Source organism: Calliopsis andreniformis, chromosome 2, assembly GCF_051401765.1.
Source record: "Calliopsis andreniformis isolate RMS-2024a chromosome 2, iyCalAndr_principal, whole genome shotgun sequence".
NCBI lineage: Eukaryota > Metazoa > Arthropoda > Insecta > Hymenoptera > Andrenidae > Calliopsis > Calliopsis andreniformis.
Genome location: NC_135063.1, coordinates 5,734,018 through 5,758,498, shown reverse-complemented (window position 1 = coordinate 5,758,498; position 24,481 = coordinate 5,734,018). Strand labels below are relative to the sequence as shown.

General features: G+C 39.5%; 2 protein-coding genes and 1 long non-coding RNA gene across 9 annotated transcripts in view; 2 read left to right on the top strand and 1 right to left on the bottom strand.

Moving 5' to 3' along the window:
* The window catches only part of LOC143185911 (WD repeat-containing protein 47), a 76,615-nt gene that overhangs the window by 38,232 nt on the left and 13,902 nt on the right, over positions 1-24,481 (top strand). Inside the window, exon 1 of one of the 7 annotated variants that reach the window (XM_076389258.1) lies at positions 4,401-5,369. The exons of 4 other annotated variants lie outside the window; for them this stretch is intronic. In XM_076389258.1, coding sequence (XP_076245373.1) covers positions 4,434-5,369 — 936 coding nt within the window. In that variant the 5' untranslated portion in view covers positions 4,401-4,433. Of the gene's footprint in view, positions 1-4,400; positions 5,370-7,369; positions 7,388-19,770; positions 20,662-24,481 lie in introns of those variants that run through there. 2 more of the 7 variants (XM_076389278.1, XM_076389265.1) reach the window with 2 other exon arrangements.
* Positions 3,228-4,091, bottom strand: LOC143187104 (uncharacterized). Its single transcript, XM_076391088.1, has 3 exons — positions 3,956-4,091; positions 3,603-3,908; positions 3,228-3,491 (listed from the first exon to the last, which is right to left on the bottom strand). The coding sequence occupies exons 1-3, from the start codon at positions 4,089-4,091 to the stop codon at positions 3,382-3,384; spliced, it is 552 nt and encodes a 183-aa protein (XP_076247203.1). The 3' UTR covers positions 3,228-3,381.
* Positions 7,859-8,532, top strand: LOC143186005 (uncharacterized). The gene is made up of 2 exons (XR_013002978.1): positions 7,859-7,994; positions 8,072-8,532. It is a non-coding gene; the product is annotated as an uncharacterized LOC143186005 (long non-coding RNA).

Here is a 24,481-nt window from a genome sequence, read left to right as displayed (position 1 = left end):
TCAAGATCCAGAAAAACGGTCCAGAGACTTCTCGAACTGTAACGACTTCGACTCCCGCAATCGATCTGTTAATCGTGAAATTGCCAATTAAACGGCCTAATCGGCGCAATTAGCAGTTGATCGCATAACTTTTCCCCCTCTACTCCCTTGTCTTCGGTCAACTATGTCGAATCCTTTTCCGGAAAGTCCACCGATGATGTAAGCGGTTGCGCTAGACACATTAAACTCGCGTAAAACTTCGGATGTTTATTGCACGACGTAACATTTCCGTTGTCGACAATCTGCTCGGTTAATGTGTCGCACTTATATCGGAGATTTTGCATCTGAATGGCCTTTTTGACGTCTTCACCGAGAAAAATGTTCGAGGATAATTAGGAAAATTTGAACATATAATCGCAGTGACTAGGGTGCGTCCATTACGCAACGAAATTTTATGTGATCGTCGTGATGATTATTCGGCAATTGAATCTCTTCCTGACGAATAGCACGTCCGGTTACGTCATCGTTTAGCTAACAAAGCACTTCCTTTTATGACAAATGCAGTAGTATAGATTTTGATGGTTTTGAAGTCATCATGAATAATTTTATTTTTTGTAGACATAGACTACGTATTTCCAGTTAAGATACAAATTGAAATGATAATAGGGTTTCGAGCTCCAATTTATGCGAGCCAGGAGGAAGAATTATCCTGTTTAGTTACATTTCGAAGTTTTCTCGCTGATCGGAATGCTGATCCAGTACACGTACGATTAGTCATTCCAGTTCTAGAATCGTCAGTCGTAATGCCAATAAGAGTCGATTATGCAACCACGAGCATTTCGTGGAACTGCAGTATCGACGGCCAGGTGCACGGTCAGGTGTCCATTCAGGAACATATAGAGTTCGATTCGATCCACTAGGCCCAGTACGTGATCAGCGAGATCGCCAACAATTGTTGGCAGAGTTTTCTGTCTTTGGAGGTGTTAATGAGTCAATGGGTCACGGCCTGTTTTGTCCCTTTCCATTATCGCGGATAAACCAGTTCATCGATCCATATTGGATACTCTTGCGACATCAGTGACCATGCGTATCTGCATTCTTCAACCAGTATAGAGAATCTATCGCGATGCAAATTAAATATTCCCAGTGATAATGAGAATCTCATTTTCTAAACTACTTATTTTATTAATATTTAGGGATCGAGTAACACATGCATTTAGATGCATTCAGATTAAATTAAACTCGTGTTCATCGTTATCACTCCTGTTTGCAGTTAGTCTGGTACACTCCCAGATGATAGCTTATCTAAATCCCAAACCACCAGCTTTGTAGGAATTGCAATATTCATGAAAATAAGGGAATAAACGAATAAATGATAGGGAATAAAAATGATAAGGGAATAAATGATATAATAATAATAAATGATAGGGAATAAAAATGATAAGGGAATAAATGATAGAATGAAGTCCACGAGGAAATTATTCAGGCAGATGAAATACCATTTCCAGAGTTTTTTAATTTGCCTGGCAAACGTGTGTGTCATAGGAAGCGAGTTAAAATGTTTCATTTAATTCGATAGGCGTAACATTGTCGATTACCGCGTTGGTAAACTCCTGACAAGGTTCGAGCGCCCACACTCGAAATTCTAATGCTCATTCCTGAGCACATCGCGGATCGTGTTGCGCGCAATGACGCAGTTAGGAGATGCAAATCGACCACCGATGCGTCTTTTGCCTCGCACAATTAGAAGATGCATCATACCGTAAACGAAAATGGTCTTCTCGCGTAGGCAGGCACGATTTTCCGAGATTTTTGCGGCGCTGCATACTTGGCGACGATTCCGCGATAAAATCTGATTTCAATGTTAATGAATACCTGTGACGCAATCGAATGAAAAAAATATTGAGGGAATTAACGCGTTAATTAAGCCATGACACAACGTATTCGTTTTCTGAGACAAGTGCTCCATTATAATACCCATTTTGCTTGAGAATTGGTAGTCAGTTGAGTAAGATCAGATTGAAAAGCAAGACGTAAATCGCGAGGGAAAAATTCAATGTGCGTTGTGTTAGCGGTTCGCGATTGTCACGGTATATTCTTCTGGAAACTCGACACTTGCGAGCGTGTCGCTTTTCCGAAAGGGTACACCTTTTCCTAGCAGAACTAAAAGCGCGATACACCTTCGACCGTCAAGGTGAACTGGAATCGACGGCTGCTTTATGTGGGTGTCGAAGAGAAGCCTAGTAACTCAATAGTGACACGTGCGCGTTATAATACGTGCTCTGTGTAATTACGTTGGCAGTGATTAAGTTCGAAGTTGATTCGCCGAAATTTGATACAGATATTAAAATTTTAGAATATTTTCGAGTCAGAAGATATGTTTCCAATGGTGTACTTTTATTTTTATTGTTCCTCTGCGAGTAGTTAATTCTTTTTCCTTTTATTATTTGTAGCTGGAATTAACTTAGTAAAAATAGTACATTTATTCATTAAAATAGAGGCAAATAAAGTAAGTAACTCGTACATTTAATTTATCGTGAGTTTTAAATATTAAAGCTGTATCGCTGTATCAGCTGTGTGTACGTACATATATCGAATGCTTATTGAAACTAGAAGAGAATTGCAGCACCATCTGGTTGCACTTGCGAAAGTTCACACCTGCAGATACCAGTTCTCTCTGTTACCACTTTTTGTTGGCGATGCAGGGATTAATTAAGGACATTGTTACTGGATATCATGAATGGGAGTTACCGACGTAGTATTCCCACATTTATCAATGAAACCATACAGTAAACACCTTGTACTTCGCAAATTATGAATTCATTATTTTCAACTTCTCTTATAAATTTTCCTGGTGTTAAATATATTTACATAATAACGTTGCTCTAAAGGTTTCTCTGAAGTAGTATAATACTTTATCGTGTCAGCCGTAGTGGTTTCTGACTCACCGACTTTTTCACTCCTAGTAATGGGCAATAAACATCTTTCCCTTTCGTTGGTTTGCCAGAGGCAGGGGCTCCTTTAAATCAGAGGCACAAAAAATATACGAATGATTTCATCGTTTTACTAAGACGGTGGGTCAAGTTTTAACAGTCAAAGAGTTACGACTATTTGGGAGTCAAATACTCAAAATTATTCTCACAGAATTCTTTAGAAGGCCTGTAAAAGAGTTTTACGATGTTATTGAACATGGTGAGATAAATTCCCACTGACGTGGGAGGATTTCAGTGTACTTGATATAGAATATCTACAAACACATAACGATGTACTGTCCCAGATAACAAGAGGCATACCTTTCCTTGTAATCTTGCAAGTCAACAAATTGATACTAAAAAAACTTACCTCGACGTAATTGATCAACTTTTCACGCTTTCGTACTCATCAAAATACCTCACTTATTCTTCAAATAACATGAGCAATAACACAAGTAAATGTTCCGTTTTCAAAAAACGGCACTGTCACCTCGACCGCGCCAAGAATAATCCCCGCGACTCGAGCAACCGGTTCCCGCGCTGGAAAGAACGCAGCACGAAACAATTTCAATGAAACCGAATCGTAGCAGGGAAAATACAGGCGTGTTCGTAAAACCCGCGATAAAACGCGCGCCACGACTCGTTTCGAACCTGGAACGAACATTGGTAGCGCGACGTCGATGACAGCGCGGCGGTGGCGTCGAACCACGAGGAGAGATAGGCCATAAACAGAAGAAAGTGGAGCCGACAATGGCGAAGTAAGCTGGCACTCGACCCGATTACGCCTGTCTGCCAGGGTCGTGTCGATGTTCTCCCGCAGTTTTGCGCGACAAACCCATAAGGTTTGACCTAATATGGAGACTTCGACTTTGCGAATGCCACTGGGTCTGGTGGGGATCCGTATGGAGAGCTCCTTTGAGGCCTTCGGGTCTCTCTCCTCACGGAGTCCCCCAGTACCTCACCGGACGTGTGTTACGACGCACACGCGTTTCCATGTAACCTACGATCACATTTCCGTTCCGTGAATTGTCGAGACGAGTTTCGAGGGAACATAACTCGGGGTGCTTTGTGATTACGTCTTCTGTGCCATTTTTGTCTGGAGAAATTGTTGCTTCTCTTTAGATTACATCTTTGATCCATGCTTTGAGATATGATCGTGTCTGTATTAGAAATAGAGGATACGAGGACGAAGTTGTTGGTTTGATTGAGATAGAATTTAATGTACCAGCGTAGCGTGACAATAATAGAGATTGGTTCACGTGGAACAATACTCATTGAGTGTATTTACATTCTCGAAATTGCTGGTGGCTTGAAGCAACGAAGAGAAGGTTCTGTATTATAGAACTATGACCAGTGTTTTTGAGATCGTGGCCTCGTACGCTATTGACAGCAAGTAGTGAAGGAACTAGATTCCAGTGAAACCAATCACAGTAAAAAGGAAGCCATCGAAGGTCTCATTAAATCGATTACTCTACCATCAACATGTCAACATCTGCGCATCAGCAAGCGGCGATACGTCGCCTAGAGGCTCTCTTTAGAGATGTCAAACTGGAGCAACAGCACAACAACCCAGAGCTGGTCAAGGTGGAGATCGATTCAAGCTGCTGCGATATTCATGGCAAGCATGCAAAGGAAAACTGTTGGAATCGAAGAGGATCTCTGGGGAACTCACATCAAACTAGGAGAGACTCCCTCAGTCGACGAGAGGCTTACACAGGAACATCTCCTGGTAGAAGAGGATCCCTGGGTCTACCGATGTCTCCACCAAAGAGAGAGCTGCACCCCTCCAGTTTTCCCAATACTCTGAGGAAGAACCCATTGGGTGCGTCGATGGGAGCCATAAACCACTCGAGAAAGGATACTTACGGAGCCACCATAGCAGGTTCAGCGCTCCGACGAGACCCCATAGGTCGTTCCATGGGTTGCCTGAAAAAGGACACTGCGTCGAACTACAATTCTCCTCTACGACGAGACTACGTAGCCAAGTCGATGACCAGTCTCCAGAGACCGAATTCTCGCCAGCAAGCTAATAATTTGTCCAACCTTTTTGCATCCTCGCCAACGTCTCATGCGACACTGAAGGCCAGCTTTGGCTCCTCGAACACTGACCTGAAGACTAAGAGCATGTCCAATTTGAAGAGCTGCATGGCTGGGTCCAGTGGAAATCTCAGGAGCAACTTGAACGTGACGTTGAGCACAGATCTTTCCACGGGTTCAAACGGGAGTCTGAGGAAAGATGGGAAGCTCGCGGTGCCGCTTTCTAGCCGAAGAGGCTCCTATGACAGGAGGAGGCTCTCCACGGACTCCTTGGATAATACGAAGAGAAACTCGTGGGATCCGGGTCGCAGGGGATCTTCCGGATCATCTGGAGGATGGGACGATCCTATTTGGGAAGAGGGAACGTTCGATGACAGTCAGGTAAAATATTCAATCTCACGATGAAACCTAGAAATAGGTAGGACTCTTTCTTCCATGATGAATCTTTGGGGGTAGAAGTATCAGAATGCAACAAGTTTGAGTAATCTATCAGTCAGAGATTCTACTGGATTTTGAGACAGACCTGAAGCTTATAAAGCTGGTTCATTATCTGTAGGCTTTCTCGCGATGGCTAAGAGAAACCGTCTTAAAGCGATTACTGAAGCGAACGCGAAGCTTGATTGTCATTACATGGTTAGTTGCAATTTATCGTCCTCCGTTGGAAGTTGCACTCAGAGAGTCATGGGAATGCATTCTAGCTGCAAGCTGTCTGCAATTGAATTTAAAATTTATCGCGGTAGATTTTCTATCTGGTATTTGAATACATTCCTCTCTTTTTGAAATGCATTTAACTGACACAATGGAATTCGGGGCTAATAGCAGTAACACTTTGCGAAACTTTCCTTCCTTGCCGGAAATGTCTGTTAAACCACGCGAAAGCTTTGATTTGCAACAAATGGTCTGTAGAGTTGTGTGACAGCCTCGGTTCTCGATGCACCGCGACATTAAGGCGCTTTGCATGTGGCGCCGGCACATGCAAAGTATTTCGCCGCTTACTTACGTCATCGACATGCCTTGCACGGTGTGGATACGCTGCACGGAGTTAGTCATCGACTGATTATGAAAGCGTCCAGGGGATAGGTGCTTTCGATCTCGTTGATCCTGTGCACGTTGTTCATTAAACGAACGTAAAAATGGTAATATTCAGACGCTAATGGTCGATCGAACATCACTATTCTCCCTGTCGCTCGCAGCCACATCGCCAGCAATAAATTTCACTCGCGGCGTTTCTAGGAAAAGGCGTCACGGCTATTTACAACATCGCCTTCGACGTCGATTAGCAAATATTTGTATTCCTATTCCGTCGGAATGCCTCTCGATGCATTTCACCTGTTGAATACCACGCGATTCCCCGTGTAATTTCATTTTCTCCGCTGACGGATTGATATTCGAACGTCGTCGTAACTCTTCTCTTTCTCGTTGGATGAAAGTAGAGTAGAAATGCTTTGAAAGAATGTACAGAGTTGTTATAATCTTGAAAGCAAATTTAGGTATATTTATCCTCGAAAAATCGATAGCGCAGTTCTACTTGCATCTTTAAACTCTGTAACTTTAAACTCTGTAACTTTAAACTCCTTGTTTATATGAATGAAATTTTAATTGGTGTTTAATTAACATACTGTTAACTGAGCTCCTATTATCTGAACCACTGTACCCTTGTCTGTGTCATTTCAGTTATGTAAACGTCTATTTAATAATTACAGCTATTATATGGTTGAAAGCACAACGTCAATCAAACATGGGTAAATGATTACAGCGTTTAATGAAACTGAACCGATTCACCTTTATAAAATCTTGAAATTATCGCAGCATACTGTAACTTTTTACACATCTCAAATTTGTATGAATGCATAAAAATTCAGTCTAATTATGAATCTCGATGTAGATAAGGGTTTCCAATTTTGAAAGATCCTGAGGAACTTCATATCACAGCATCGATTTCCCTCACGTCCAAGGCGCGAGTTAGTCATTCGATTTCCAATGAATTTCTGTCGACTGGCATTGCACTTGGAGGTGCAACGCGACGTGATAGTCATTCGGCGTGTATGCAACGGTAGCGCGCATTTCCTGAAACAAGATTGCCGCAGGTGAGGCCTACACGTCGTTTGGCCATGAGCGGCCCACGCTCACTTGCGCGCGCGGCGCTTGTAACTCACATTTTTTACATTCTCCCGCTTCCTCCTCGTCTTCGTACCCTTTAGAAACGACGATTGCGCGCAACGACCCACGCCGCGACCCCTCGATATGGCCACTTCCAAACATGACGATTTAAAAGTAGCATCTGCGTCATTAAGACGAATCAGTTCGATGGCAACCTATGTTGGAATTATGTCTGCGAGTCGTTGTCTTATTTGGCTCGTCGCTAATTCAAGTTTCACGATATCAACAAATTTGTGATGGTAAAACAAATCAATTTTTTACTTTTCCTCAAATTTTTTCTGTTTTCTGTTTAAAATAAATTAAATTTAGGAGAGAATGAAATAAGACATTATTATGACGTTTAAACGAAACTTGCATAATTGGCATCGTGATGCTAAAATCATTTTTTTAGAATTATATTAGAGTAAAAGTTTGTGTGATCCATAAAGTTATTTGCCGAGAATTAGTTTGTTAAATATGTATAAGCAGAACAGTCGCTTCGCGGCTCGTTGGACGAGAAACTGTGAATTGTTTAACGCGGTAGCTTGTTTCACGAGCAAATGCCTGTTTACGTCCAAGTGTTTGAAACGTGAAAATTTGCATAGCTGTACACCTAATCACCCAGCCTACTAAATCACCGCGAATATACACGTACGTTTAATTGCCTCGAGAATAAACAAGGGAGACGTTACACTTGTTTTCAGATTCAGAGGTGATTTGCTTTACGTAAGTCGGGCAGGACTTGCTATCGAAAGGAAAGTTCCTTTTTACGTAACAAGCGCAGTGTACATCAAAAAATGAAAGGTACATCTTCAAGCAACAAACAGATAGCAGCAGTTATGTTACGGAAATGTCGACTAGACGAAGGTAGACTTAAATTGCTTATAATTTTCGTCGAACTCAGTGTATCCAATTAGAATCATTGTTAAATTGCGACGATACAGTGAATTGCATAACATGGAGATGCTTCATTACGCTTTAGCGACAGCAATCCGGATGTTGGGCTGTCTTTTTACTTTACGGGATACCAGAACAAAAATCTGTGACAAATTGCATGATTCCACGCTTCCGGGGTTACATAAAGTAGACCGCCGTATAAGAAACAAGGCGTAATTAAATGTTGTGCATCTTTGCTACACAAAAACTTAATTCGCGAACAGTTAGTTTAATGTGGTTAAAAAGATCTACCATTTTTGCGTGTTAATCAAGATCTATGAGCTACCTTCCCTCTTTTCTTTCATATAACTGGCAATTTGAACGTCGACCATCGCATTAGATTCGCCATGTTGTAGATAAAGTTATTTTTAATTAATCCATTCATTCATTTCATAGTAACCATGTTTTATGAAATTTTATGAAATTCACTCCAAACAATTCGAATTGCGAATAAACCATGGGAAGCGTCTATTGTTATCTATTCCTTTGAAATTCTAATTCTACTGAAGCACCCTCTCAACAGTATCTTAAAAGTACAGAAATCCATGATTATAGTCACATTTAATTACCGACACACCGACCATTACGTTCCTTAACCACTTCTCACTTTTTCGATCATTTTTGAGTTCTTTTCCTAATAAGTTTTTACGAGGACCATTACTCACGGAATATCTCTCGTATTTCCTTAAGTGAACAAGATACAGACATCATTTCCTTGCAGTGTGTCGAATCAGCGAAGCGTAATGCGAGTCTGATTCCTGAAATCGCGACGTAACGATTTCCGTCTAAACTGCACGTGACGAGTGTGCACGGTTGCACAGACTCGCTCCTCGGTACGGTGCACGTGCAGCGGGCCGCGATGCATTCAGCTGCATGCGTTGCGATGTCCAAGCACTGATTTCGTTCGTGTCGTACGCTACGCGAAACCGTTTTGTCTCACGGTACGACGTCCGAGATGATTGACCGATCGAGGCTGGTACCGTTAGTGAAAATTGACGTTTATTGACGTATGAACACGCGAGTCCTCGGACACTTGGCTGATTCAAGCCTCTCTTGCAGAGATTTATCGCGAAAGAGTGAATATTCCTTGATTTCATAACAAAATTCGGACCAGTTTCACGTGCTCTGCTAATTCTAGTCTTCAGATTTGTTATTATTCAGAGATTTAGTCAGACGTGAGACAATTCGTGGCTAGCAGGTTTACGCTGCTGTGCTGCAGGGTTCAAGGTTGCACGATTTCTCTGCGACAAGTTTGATTGAATTATGCAGCATGTACGTACGTGGAATAGGGTCAATGCCACAGTGGCATCGTGCAAAGACGTCGGTGATTCATGCGGTAAAGGTAACTCACGAACGGTGGCTAGTGAACCTTGACATTTCTCTGACAAGAAGTCTTCTCTTGTTTCACTGTTATCGGGCTAATTAATGCAGCTAAGAGATGAGAATTCAGGGAACGATTGTTCCACTTTAGATAAGGGTCCACAAGTTAATTGTCGACTGAAATGATTTCACGTAAGAGTCAAATTGATATCAGTGATTTGTTTGCATGCTCTTTTAAATTGGTTTTGAATTTGTAGGCTCAATAGAATGTTTCAAAATATTTCATTTTTATTCATTCACTTGTGTTAGCTAGAATGATTGGATGTTGAATCTTATTCTCTAGAATGTTCGAGGATCTTGGAAATTAAAAAGAAGTATAATTTGGAATTAGAAAAACGCACGGAACACATGTATAATCATGTTTACCGTTATAATATTTTTTATAATGGCTCTAGCAAGTATAACACACGTTGGAATATAATTGATCGAAAAGTTTAACGACTGCTACTTTTATGGTAATGATCAACTAAGCGTACATTTGATCCATTTTTGAAGTATGTAATTATGTGGTGCAAAATGTAGAGAAATATTGTAGATAACAGATGGGTCGGGTTTTGTAATTAGGAATACGAAGGTTTTATATGTTTTCTTAATGCATTAGCAAGTCCAGAAATAAGATGCAGATAATTTCATAAGATCTATACTAATGGTCGTGGTAAATATTCTTAAATATAAAAATTAGTTGGCCGAAGTACTGTAGCAATTTGCTTGAAACTCATAATTAAAAATAAGAAGTTCAATATAATTAAAATACTTTTATATCAAGTGAACTTCTCGATTGAAAATATGATTTTATTATAATTATTTTTCACATTTGCTAAGATCGCTTCACGGATTACCTGGTTTCGTCACCCATAACACCTCGTTGGTCAGTAGATTTCCATTTACAGTAAATCGCGTGGGCATTGCGCGACAACATGTTTACCAAGGTGGTTGGCAACACCCAGCGATTTTTCCACTGTTTTTCCATTCTTCTTAGCCTCTTAAGGTGACCAACAGTTTGACTTGGAACGAGTTAGTTTTATGTTAATAAATGTATCATCTTTATCAATCGCTAAATAAATTCTAACAAATGAAAATAAATTACGTAAATGTAGGTATATTTGAACCTGTAATTTGTAATTTAGTTTTCTTCGGTAGACAAAAATGCAAAAATTAAATGTATCTAAATGTGAAAAGGATTGAAAGCTTTCCGAATCTCATTTGATAGGTTTAACGAATTTCAAAGTCTTTCCTGTGAATATATCCCTGTAAAATACTCTAAGTCCCATCCATTTGACTACTTTCATGTTTATAGTAATAGGGTAAGAATAATTCTCTAAAATCTTGTATATCTCTGTTTTATATGAAAGATAATATAAAAAATAGGTCTAGCATCGAAATGAAGTTATTTATTCCTATTTTGCAGCCTATTTTTACTCGGTCCTTACAAATTGCTCAGGTCTGACTACATAAAAATTCTAAGATAAAAGTATTACGATCCATTTAAATCGATTCAAATTTAAAATATTCCCGGCAATATTTAATCGTAGTTCCCACCGCCAGTAGTCTCTTTCCAGACTGAATCGATAACGTTGGTTTCGACATAAAAATGGTAAAGTGGCTCACGAGTCACGATGTGTGAAAAATAATTATATGGAATGATGAACCTACTCTTGTTTACAGTATTGCATAGTAATTTGTAGCCTCGTTATAGCAATTGATGAATATATTTTTAGTATAATTCATAAATACCTTCAAAGAATGAGATTACCTTTCAGAGATTACTGCTTTACCGGCAACTGTCAAAGTAGTTCACCGACTCTCTATTTTATCCACCAAACATTGGCGCCGCCAACACATTCGAATATCTACTTGTACAAGATAAACTGAAGAAGCAATGTTTTCTTTTGTTTCACGTTTTTGGGACTCAAAAGCTTCATTACCATTTTGTGTCACGCTCAACGTTAGCAGCTGTACATGAAACAAGAGTGCACTGCTATGAGTACTAAGAATTAAAATTATAATATTGACGCGAAATTAAATACAATCGTTCAATAAAGGATTTTCAGACTCAGAGTAAAGCGAAAACTAGTGTAAAAACAAAATAAGAATAGGAGAATATCAATAACGAGGGAGCCGCCCCAAAAACAAGGAAGTATAGACAGAACTTTACAAACTAGTAGTCCCTCAGCAAATCTATGTCTTCGTTGAATGTGGGTGTGATGTTCATCTAAATCTTAAAAGTATTAAAATTGAGGAATCTTTTATAGAGAATGGAGGATCAATAGAACGATTCACAGTCTTCGAACAGAACAAAAACTTCCATAGTAAAAAAAAATTAGTAGAAAACATGACAGAATAATCGATGTAGCTAGCTTAAGAATAACACAGTGCATAATTAGTTTCTATTCTTCTGGTCACTCGCTCCAGAGTGTCCAGCGGGCGCGAATCGTCCTGGTGATTCTCTGCAGGAACTCCGTGGACTAGTCTAGGCTACTCTGGACCACTCTGACCAGTAAACAGCTTAACTATTGGTCCAGATGTCTTTGGCTTACTAGTTTAAGTTTCAGACTTTAAGATTTTTTTGAAGAAAGATCGATGGTACTTTGATTCCATCTATCTCCTTGTGGGTCCCTGGGACATGTACTATCTTCCCTTAAAATTTGTAATCTTTTTTCTTTATTACCTTCATTAGTGATTCGTATTCATCGCTAGAATTTATTATTTCTTATATCAAAAATTAGGTATCTCACTTAGAATAAATAGTATCACTCTGATATAAGTTTTTTTGCAGAATATATCTTCTGTAAATAGCAATTTCGCTTATAATTTGAAATTGTAAGGTTGAATAAGGAGGATAGTTTAATGGGACTCCTTGTATATTAGGTGGTATGATCATTGATAAAATCAGTGCGTTTTCTACACCAACCGCACGAAAATTATAGAAGGCGCTTGAAAACCAGTAATTTTTCAAGAAGTCGGTATTTCAGAACATGATACACGAATCTCCATAAACTGTCTAGTCTATCCTGTATACTTCATCTGTGCCGCCACTTTCAATTCCGCCGCAGACTCGGAGCCTGTTCTTTCATCTCCGTCTTTCACCAATCTCGCATATCTCCATTGAAGTAGAGTTCGGTTGTAACTACAACTCTTATCACACCATAAAAGGCAAGTATGCGCTCGAGTAATATCAGAAGCAATAAAAAATTTATTTAAAGCTCTCACCCTAAAAGAAATCTGGGTCAGGAACGTCGCGTTGACATACACAAACTAATACAAAGTCCGACCAGGCGGATCTAATGGTCATCAACTTTCTTACGAATTCTTTGTGATGTTCGCCAGCTCGCCGTTTTCTCTCAATCATCCGCCTAACGTTTGCCACTTCCAAACGGCCGCGAAGTTGTAAATACGTTACAGATCGCCGCTCATCCATGCTGCGATCCAAGGCCTGTGTGGAATCAAATTGTACTCGTTCCAAATATCGTGCATTCCACCCCGCATAACATTGACCGGCCGTTAAACTTCACGGAATCGCGTTTCAATTTTTATCGCGTTACACTATCGAATAAAATGTCTGACCAGTCGGTCCAGAACCGAAGTCTTTATTACAACGAACTTTGAGAGACCAATCGACTTTCTACTCGATACAGAGAAACCCGAAACATCGCGCTTTTTTCGATCTACGAAACGACAATGAACAAACATTTTCCTGCAATTCAAATTGATACAGACTTACACCATATGGGCTTGTTAAAATTAGCTTTGAGTTTTAAGTTTTGGAAACTGAAGCTGTGGTTGAAACTGTACGTGATGGAACTTTTGGATTGGAACCTTAAATTGTAAGACCTAGAATCTTTAATGGAGTACACCATTTTGTTAGGTTCAGAAAATCGAACGATTTTTCTTTCCTATTTTACCAAGTTTCATTTTCAAAGTTCATAATCAAGTTCAAAGTTTAAAATTCAAACTAATAGTAAGTGAAAAAAGAAGATGTGTTACGGAATTATTGGTAATTTCTTCACTCTAATTTCAAGAATTTGGAGGATTGACTGAGTGTTCAAACTTCAATCTTAAAGCCTCAAATGCTTAAGCTTCCATGTGATGAGCACAAGACATCATACAAACTACACTGTCAGCTAAAAGTATAGAAGCACGCCTTAGTAAAAAGGTCAACTTTACTGACCATTTATAGTAGGAAAATAAAAAAGAATTAATAATAAAGAAGTCTCCATATTAAATTTGAATAAAGACTAAACCATTATAGAATCATTCCAGATTTGTTAGTACAGAAAGTAATATAAAGTCAGGTAATCAAATATTTTTGGCGTGCAGTATATTTTTCTACATCATTATTAATAATACCTATTTAACTTAAAAACCACAAACTCTTTAATGGCGTAATTTTTATTTTCGTTTACCCCATATTTCTGCAAAATAAAAATATGCAGTCGAAAAATTCGAAAACTCAAGCTTCATACCACTCTAACCAGTTGGATCAGAACAGAAACCTGTACTGCCAACAACGAAGAAAAAGTAGTAATTACAGAAAAATATGAAATTGAGAATTTTACATTTTTGAATAATATTAAACATTTTACGTCTTGTTCTAGTGCAAAAACGCAGTACGTTATTTTTAGTAGATACTGTTTTTCCCCATAGTTAGGCAGTATAGATAACAACAGTGAAAGCAGCAAAAAATCGAGAAGATTCAAGTTCACTGGCGACGCCCAGAAAAAGTAGATCTCGGGACAGTCTCAATTTCAATAGATCATCGATCCCGATCAACGTTCCCATTCACGACCAGAACTCTCCAATCACTTAATTATCGGAATGCGTGCGAAGGTCCAGTCTCCAGCGTTTCCACACGCGTTTCGCTTTCGACCAGCGTTTTTCGACGGTGCCGCGTTAAGTCATGGTCCACGAACCAGCGGACCGGACGAATGGTAATTACAGTGGCAGAGCTCGCGCGTAAGTCGCGAGGCAAAACGCTTTGGTGCACGTTTTGTTGACTTATCGTGTAACCGCGTATGGCTGGCTTGTTATTAGCAGTTTTTCACCGCGTCGATGGTGATCCAGTAATACCTGACGCGTGATTTTTCCTTTCCGCGGTGCCGGATGGAAGGCGGCGGAAAAATAGAGGAACAACGCAGGAACGATTGCGCAACGATCGATCGCCAGAGCGTTTCGCCCTGAACAGGTTGCACTTGGTCGATCCGTGGATAAATTGCGACACGATCGAATCGGCTGTAAGGCTAATATTGGAATCAGATAGCCGAGGAATGACCGCTTAATCGAGACTGTCACTGTGTCGCCTGGTTTTCGGAGCGAAAAGATCTGTATCGATCTTGACGACCTGACACGCGCGCGTCCACCGTGGAAAAATGAGCCGAGATCTTAGAGTGATTCGGTAGATCCTTGATCGTCCTTCGCCCGTTCTCCAAGGTAATAGGCGCGATCAGATAATATCCTTGTTTGAATTTCTCCCGCGACCTGAATCACGGGCTACAGCAAGTGTTTGTTGCGCGCGGTAAATGCACGCGTTGATCGTAAGGCGAATTTAAGAGAAAAATTATGTGGTGTTAATGTTGTGGCAGTTTCTGTAATCTTGATCGGCTTTGATGGTGGCATAGCATGATCTGACGCCTTATGAAAGTAAAGCGGGCAGAAATATTAAATAGTATCTTTAATTGAAACGAGTGGATAATTAAATACATGCAATTTGTTTTAATGAATTATTTTATAATAGAAACTCTGATGGATTATCTTACTAAGCGAATGCAGTTTCTCACTTTGGCTGGTTTCGAAAGTATTTAGAAAAGTAGAGAGCACTGGCAGATCAGTGTCCCTATTACTATTATTACATTATCGTTACAATGTATTGAGTAAGTGCTCTTTGCAACAATAACTTGCCGCTCGATGCAACGATCCTGCGCGCAAAGTAGCGCAGCCATTGAGGGCGTTTAAAGTACCGTTCCTATTAAGGTGATGTCCCTCGAGTAATCATACACTGGCGTGATAGAAAGCCCGCGATAGCTTCGATTATGGTTGCGCCCAATAATGAAAGATGATCGGTTGCATTTTTGCGGCTTGATAACGCTACCTTGCAAGTAGGATACGCGTGTACGATATATGGTTCCGGTATCAAGAATCGCGGTTAATTCCAAGCCAGTTATAGAGAACTTTGACCCCTGGTGTGTTGCTTAAAACGACGGCGATATCGAGAAGAGAAAAGTGGGTAATGGTGGTCCCAAAACACGAATAAGTAAGACGAATAAATACGTGTACCGTTCAAGAGTGAAAAAAATGGAATATTAAATTCGAGGATCGAGGCGGATCTTTTCGTTTCTGTATCATGGTTTAGCCGTGAAACGGCGAACAATACTGTAATTGTTTCACGTTAGAAAGTTAACCGCGAATCGTTTAAGAACTGTGGATTACATTATATTGCTATTGTTTAGGAAGTGGTCGGTTCACTTTTATCGCGCTGGAGAATTGCAAAAGGGTGGCAGGAAATTGTACTATACTATGCTTTCTGGCGCTTTAAGGTTGCTGGTTTATTCGCTGCGATTTTGTGAACTGTGAAATTACTGTAATTTTAGGTGGCTGGGAAACTTAATCATTGTAAGTGTTCACAGGATTCAGAATCAGAGTTTTATGACTAATTATATCTCTCATAGTGATCGTATTCGCGTAAGTTTCTGTACCGTCAATGAGTAAACCAAAAATCAAGTACTTGAAAATAGTTGGGTTCTTCCAGCACAGAAATTAGACAGATAGAATAGATTCTGAATATTTAAAAAATTTAAAAATTATTATGTAGATTTAAGTATTTAAAGATTTGGAAACCAGAATATTAAAATATTGCAAAATTTTGAAATTAAGAAACTTGAAATCGCATGTACTAAAAATGCAAAAACAAAATTCAGTATTCAGCCATAATCCCCATCTCTTAATATGAGCATTACCGATACTTTCACTGCAAGCGTCAAAACTTGTCAAGGCCATGACATAGTTTCCCAGCTGGAAGATTACTCATTGCCCAATATTAAAAAATCCACTCCAGATACTGTCGTAAATAAGAATCGAAAGTGTTATCAGCCCAAAAATACGACTCCTAATAAAAGGAACGCAGGAAGACTTTATGAATAGCTTCCCGTCGAAAGCCGATTTTTGACAAGGCGAATCGATAACTAGTTTAACGTGTAACACGAGTAGCAAAAATCGCGAGGCTTTAACACGACACCAATCAGATAATCGTTCCGTATGCAGACCACCGGATCACAGCAATTTACTTTTCGTGTCGCGCGCCACTACTTTCTCTAAAACGCAAGGGTTCGATATCGATCTGACGTCTGCCTCAGCGTCACGATTCGATTATCCGCTCGACGACCCATATTCCGGTGATTTTGACTGACGACACGTCGACTGACCAGAGAAACTGTCATCGATCCTCCTTTCCACGCAACGATGAGCCACGATCGTTTTCGAGATTCATCTGCGTCGATCACTTTTACTCGATGCCCGAACAAATCGATCGGATCCCCCTCGATCGCGACAATCCGACGATTACGCGTCAGTGCAGAAAATGTTGGAATAGCTTGACGTGAAAGCCACTCGATTTCTTGTGTATAAAGTAATGGAGACATTTAACGAATGGCTGTAATCGAATTGCCATTGCTCGGCTCGTTGGTCCTGTGCAATGTCGGTTCTTTGTAATTACTGATATAGAGAAAAGTAGCGTGGTATTCTTCGAACACTTTTATAGAATGTGTGGTTCTGTACGTGATACGATGTTAGCAGGAGTTAGATATTAGGAGAAAGCTGGTTTTTGGTGCAATTATACTTCAATTTAATTTTTTTTTTTTTTATTCTTCAAGTTGTTCCATCTTTACGCAATATAACCTACATGTAGGTATAGAACAAGGTTCAAGGAATACAGCAAAATTTCATCTCAAGAATCCATATTCAAGGATTTCAATATTGCAGCCTTGTGCTGTTTCGATTCGCTGTGGCGCAATTTGCAAAATTTATTTTTTCTCATTTATATCTCAAGCTATCCCACTTTCTCCGTATATGCATATTACAGATCAGTGTTTAAAGAACAGAACGAAATGTTATTTTCAACTGACACCATTGAAGAATTCTTATGTATTACAAAATTTTAATATTGAAACCTTGTAGTGTCTAGACTTCATCTGACGTAATCCGCGAAATTTATTATTCTTTTTCAAACCCCTTTTCAAAGTACACATGTCAGTATATTTTTAATCGCAGAGTAATGTATCGCTTTGTTTTTAAATAACCGGTAGTTATCAGGTAACGCAAGCGTTAATTCACCTGACTGGAAGTCGTTATCGTGCAAGCTCCGTCTTAAGCGAAAGGAAATCTGGTGTGGGCCCTGACACGCGATAGTTTCCCGGGAATAGAAGAAAGGGGAGCAAGAGGTAGAAATAGAGGAAGGAAAAAAAGTAGAGAGGATTGCCGCATCGTCGCGAATTATTAACGGAGCGTATCGGAGAAAGCTGAGATGGAAAATTGATTCGACGTGATATCCCCGGATAGCTCAGCGATAATGTCCCTAGAAAAGTAAGTTTCAAAAGTAACAATCGCGCAGAAGGGAGAAAGAAAAATATATTTAATATCGTACAATATAGTTAACTCCGTGTTGGTACCAATCAAGTATCGAATCTTAATCACCGCCTCGTCGAAGGAGAACGTCTGGTTTAAAAACAAGGCGAATTGATAAAAAACATTGATTGCAGGAAAAAGTAAGGTTTACATTTTGCGCGTAGATCGGAAAGGAGAGTTATTTACGACCGCGATTGAACTTTTTAACGAACTGTTACGCTGATACGTGCCCCCGGACGAATCAGTCCTTTTCACCCACCTGCCTCCGCTTACTTCCTGCGCGTAATTGTGCGATTTCTATCTAAAGTAAAACGAACCCGAAAGGATGGGCCTCGTCGTCGTTGAGAAGGATCCTGCCTGCGTAGTGAAAGCGGGAGACGATAGAAAAGGAACGTGGTCCGGATCGTTTTAATCATTCGAGAACGTTATCGAACTCTCTCGCGAATAATCGCCGTTTACGTTTTCCTTTCGGAGAGTTCTACCGAAAATATTCGGTGAAACCTGTGAGTAGATCATACCCGAGTGAAGATTTGTGATTGAACAATTTTTATGTAGGTATGCTCAATGTAGTGGAATATTTGAAAATTTGAATTCTATTTTTATTATTATTCATCTATTTCATGTCTACGGGATAAATTCTTTAATACAAATATATAACTACAGGGACAGAAGATGGAGTAGATAGGAGGCACAGAAAAGTGAAAAAAATATAAATATAAATAAAAAGAAAGATACATAGAATGAAACAAATTTTATTAAGATAAAACAAAAAAGCGAATAGATACAGTAATTATAATAATATGTATAAAAAAAATAGAGACACTTGAAATTTTAAGCTTTTGAATATTTACAGTTTCTGATTTCTAAGATTTTGAGTATTTGACTATCCAAAATTTTGAAATTTTGAATATTTAGAAATGTAAAGTGTCATACACCCTAGAAGTCACAAGTTTTTACAAGCAGTACCTAATTTTCAATCATTTCTACGAAATAATTAACCAAATTGTAGCCGATTACCGGCATCTCTAAATGGAAAATCAAAGGGAAATAGAAGTCCAATCGTCGCACTCAACAAGTGTATAATGTCTCTCGAAAGACCACTTGTCGTAATATCGACGAAGATATATCAGTTTGCGAAGTTAATGGCGTACTCTCGCTTAGCGTTGCTCGCAAGAGAAGCCTAGGGATGAGTATAGAAGCGACGGTGGTAGGGAGATGAAGTTTCGATGCTGTGGAGGAGAAGTGGGTCGTTTCTCAACGAGCCGAAGTCACTCGACGAGAACGTGTCGGCTACGCACTCTTTCGCTGCACTCAGCTAAGCACAGTCGTCTCCGACCCGCGATCCACGATCCACGGAATCTCTTGGAATTTTTGTACCGAGGGCCTTTGAAATTCGTTAGTTAAAGAACAATCTATACTCAAACTCGCGTTTTAATTAAGCCAGTGAAAGGTGAGGGGCAATCGTCGAAGCGTATATCATAAGTGTGCTACCTGGTCCAAAGAAGAAGACGCAAGGCATGGGATCAGATTATCCAAAGTGAAGTGAAAAGTGTCCAGAAAAGGGAAGATCGAAAGTGACAGGGCTTGCTTTCCAGCTACCTCCGTGCTCGTTGGAAAGTGGTGAAAATCGGCCCGTGTGAACTCCGTCCTTTGTTCGCTGGATACTTCTGGAATACCTTCGGTTGTCAATATCCCAGCCTCGTCTCGTAGAATCTTCATTCTCTTGACAGTACCGCGTGTCCTACTTTGACCCATTCAAAGATTCTATTCGAACCAAGCCATCTACCTCCAGCAGCGAGTTATGGCTGCTTGGTACCATCGAAACTAGTACCATCCGCGATGGATGTCCACATCATCGTCCACTGACACCGCTTTCAACCCGCCATTCTGCAGCTGTCGCTCAGAGCCTAGTCATCGATCGAAGAGGAAAATGGGTGACATTCGAGTATTGGATCCGCGAATGGATCCTCGCTTCGACCTGAAGCAGTCTCGTCCATGGCCACCAATGTATCGCAACCACCCAGCGTCCAGGGGCCCATCCTTCTGCTATCGCCCCATGCCCTTGGACGCCATGGGCCAGTGGATGGCGCCTCATTTAGCAGACTATAATTACATGCCAGCTAGGATAAGCGCGACGAACTCGAACAAAGGTCGCGATTACTATTATCTGGCGCCTTTATACAGAAACGCTATGCCACCCCCGCAGGCCATGTCGCCTCTTCAACTGTCCCCAGTGGCAGTGTCCCCGAGGATGATGATGATGGAGACGCCAAGGGGTCGAGCCAAGAGCTCTGGGGGACATTGCAGGAGTAGTGTACCTCCTTGTACTTGCTCTGTGGGAAGGACGAGGTCCTTGGAAGATGTCAGAAGCGAAGTGAGCGAGTGGGAGGATTATCACGATGAGAATGGGAACCACTTGCAGAGGAAGAGTCCTAAGAATGGTGGCGTTTGCAAACAGACTCGCAGGTCAATGGAAAACCTTTTGGATGTTGATGTAGCGGAGCAGCACGAATTGAATACTTTCGATGAGAGGGTTGGAAGAAGCTGCAAGAAACTGGAGGAGAAGAAGGTCGAGAAGCCGAATAGAAGACGTGGCAGCTATATGGTTCGTTAACATATTATATGCACAGTTGCTTCAGGGATTAGGTTTGAAATTTGTGGATCAGATAGAGTGTCTATATTAATTTAGTAATTTTAGTATTGTATTTTTGGTGTTATTTGTTTTCATTTAGAAGTATGAGACTTGAAGATTTTGAGTATTAATTTCGTATTAGGTATTTGTGGTGTACTGGTCTTTCTTCAAAGAAAAGCTTCCATTAATGCATTCTTTCGAAAATAATTATAGGTTCTATCTTCTACTCCTCAAAGAAGCAAATTTTATGAAACTGATTTAAATTATGTAGACTATTGCAGACATGTGTGATTATATCATACAGGCAGTCAAATATGTTACTGTCTGAAATGAATTTAAATCATAAATTTAATTTGACAAATGGAACACTAAAATAACGATAATTCACTTCGTGTATAATTTTGCCATTCCGACGATATTTACTCGATTATTTATCGTAAAGGGAAATCGATAAACTATTTGATTATTTTCTTCTGCCTTTTCTGGATCTTGTACGAATGTCCTAAAGATTGACACCTACTGGTTACACCAGTAGTTAAAGTCAAAACTACTCTTTAGTGTACCATTATGAAAGAAAAGCTAATTTCTACTGAAATCCGGTTACAAATTAATTTTATAGCTCATATAACACAGCCAAAGAAATTCGGTGCACTATTATATCTTATATGCAAATGAACAAGAGCAGGTCTTAATGGAAAGTGTCATGTGGGTCTTATTAATCCAGTTTAACAGTTTTCAAGTAATAGATACGTACTAATGTCGAGTGGCAAAAATTTATATTCTTTCCGACGAAAAATAACTTAGATTAAAACTCTTACGAAATTACTGCTTTCGTGAGAGAGTGTCACTAAATCTTAGCACCTGTTGCGATCCGGAAGCGATCATGTTACTAACAAATTGCCGAAAAAAAAGATAAACGCTTTTCCTCTTAGCTCGATAAGTATCAATGTACTAGATTGTATTTTGTTTCACAAAAAAATGCCTTATCCTATATCTCTAATCCAGGCTGCAACTAACATGTGGCAATAAAATTCTAACTATAGTTGTTTCTTAAATGTTGCTTAAGTGGGATCTACTTACTCACTGCAAGAAAGATTATAAGTAATATAGTACTAAATTTTTAGGCAATTAAACGCTAGAAAAGCATTAATTACGATGTTTAATATCATCGATGACGCACTTAATCGCAGTTCCTGTTAATGTCAAAGTAAATCTTTGCGAACGATTTTTTTCAGAATGTCATTTTGTGTGTTTTACCTTCGAGTCGATTCACACTTTTTCAAGTCTAACAAGCAGCCGTTAATGAGCCGTAATTTTGCCAGTTGCAAGTAGAAAGTGTACCCAATTGCCAGTCTCGAGTTAATCCACCGTTACGTATTCATTAAAGAGAAAAAAGGAACTGATCCCATCAAGAACAATGATCATCGATCGCTTCCGTCGATATTTACTTCTCCGTTTTGCGAGACACAGTAAATTCACTCTATAATGATTACGAATTAGGGACTCGAATTCATCACTCGATTCACATTGATCACTGTTCAACAGCGCGAAATCAGTCATCGAAACAGACCAAAATGTTAATTTATCGCGCACGCCTAATGGTCACGGTGCTAAGCAAAGGCCTTAATCATTTATTTATTTATTCATTATGCGAGAAAGCTGTATCGTACATTACAGTAACACGCCAGACGCATTAAGAGAAATTTTCTGTCAGACTTTACAGATTTAGTCACCATATTTATGGATCCAAGAGAAACAATCCGAGCAGAAATAATTTCTGAGTTTAATTTTTGCTACTGCGTATTTTATACATTTTTTAATCGAGCACAAAATTATAAAGTTCGTGTATTTAGAGTTTCGACGACTGCTCTTAATCTGGAGCGACAGATGCTAATGATAATTAAAATTGTCGGGGACTTTCGAAAAAAATTTTTCTGGTGAAAGTGAATCCGCGGATTACGCAATCGTCTGGCGCGAATAAGTGATCGCGAAACACGATTTCTGTAAATCGCAAGGGTAACGTACGTAGATCGGTGGGCGTTTTTATTTGCTTCTTGAGATGTTGAAACTGGAAACCGCAGGTTCAGAGAAGTGATCGTTTCAGTTGATGAGGTGTTCAATTAACATCTTAGTCTTGCACGATTGCTACACTTGGTAATTGACAGTGCAATTATTCTTCTTTTTTTCGCCCCCTTCTATTCCTATAATGCACATGAAAAGGAGGAAGTCTTTAGATTTCTTAAGCAAGAAAATACGTACTCATATAAGAATAGTATCGCTGAGAGGCTCGATAATATTAAATGCATTTTATGTGATAGGTTGATAGACTATTGAGTTAGAAAGAAAGGTTGCATAACTATGTTTGAGTTTAGAAGTCCTTCGCGGATGTATGACGAAAGATAGCTTTATTAGAAGGGAATGTAAAAAAGACATTCTTTTTTCAGTTACTTCTTACGAAATCGTTGAATCACTTCAGACGAAGTACAAATACTTCGTATGTTTTAATTAGCAGTATCGCTAACGAACATGAAAATTAGAAAGCTTCAGATCATAGTGCTTGTTTTTGTTGTCGATATTACCTTTTATTTTTTTAAATTTCGTCATAGTGAATCAATTTTTCGATCTACAAAAAAAGGAAAATGTATATATAGTATACGTATAAAATATAACACAAGGAGAACAAAATATTTTATTACGCCACAAAACGCTACATTAATCATAAAGAGAATCAATCAAGTGCATATTTGCATACAAATATCATTGAATGCAACATCTTATGCCTGAGGAGAGTATCCTTTGAACTATTACGCAATTGGCTGGTTTAAAGGCTTCTGGTTCTCAAAAATTACCCCTTCGAGCGTATCAACTCCAACACCGGTTGGGCAGCAGCTGGTAAGAACTCGTTGGGGGCAAGTGACCTCTTAGAAAATTCCTCGACTGTCATAATATCATTCCCTTTGCGTTCCAGTTTCGAAATTTTTCGCATTCAATTTTACACGACTCGCGCAGGAACTAGTTCTTATCCCTTATAATATTTTTCGTCTATCGCATTTAGCCTTCGGCTGATGATTAATATTCCATACCACAGTACATACTACGTATACAACATATTCTGCATTTCTTTCTTGTACATTTTATAATTAATCCTTGTTCATTAAAAAGGTGATCGTCTTCCTTTGATGGTGCCATGAAACCAAAAGAAAGGTTATCCGTACATAATATAGATAGATCAAATGTAAATTCATGTTAACTTTTTTAGGTCAAGTATCCATAAAATTAAACGTAAACTTCACGTTAATGCAATAACATGCTTCAGAGCGTCATACCCTGGAAGATCATAGTAGCTCACTCGTATAGTTCAGAATATTTACTGTAAATTATAATTCTTCAAGACTATTAGCTCCAAAAATCTGTATCAAATACTTCTCTAGCCTAATTAAAAATAATTCAAATTCGAGACTTAAAATGTGCATAAAAATGTCCATAAAAACGTCCCTTAGACCTTGGACCATTTATCACCACCCAGTTATTTCTCAGTCATTCCATTCCAGACTCCTCAAAGAGAATCAAAGTCACGAACCGTTCTCAACCGATGAAATTCGGTGCACACGTCTTCGAAAGTTTCTTCTTTCCAAACCTCCAGACGGTCCACACTTTAAGCCCGGAAGCGCAGCTCTGACAGAAAAAGTGTGCCGTAACCCAGATCCCGCGACGCGACTGGTTTCACCAGAATTTACACCGTAAATATTTTATTTCGATCCATTCTGCTCTGATCTTCAATATGCATCCTCTT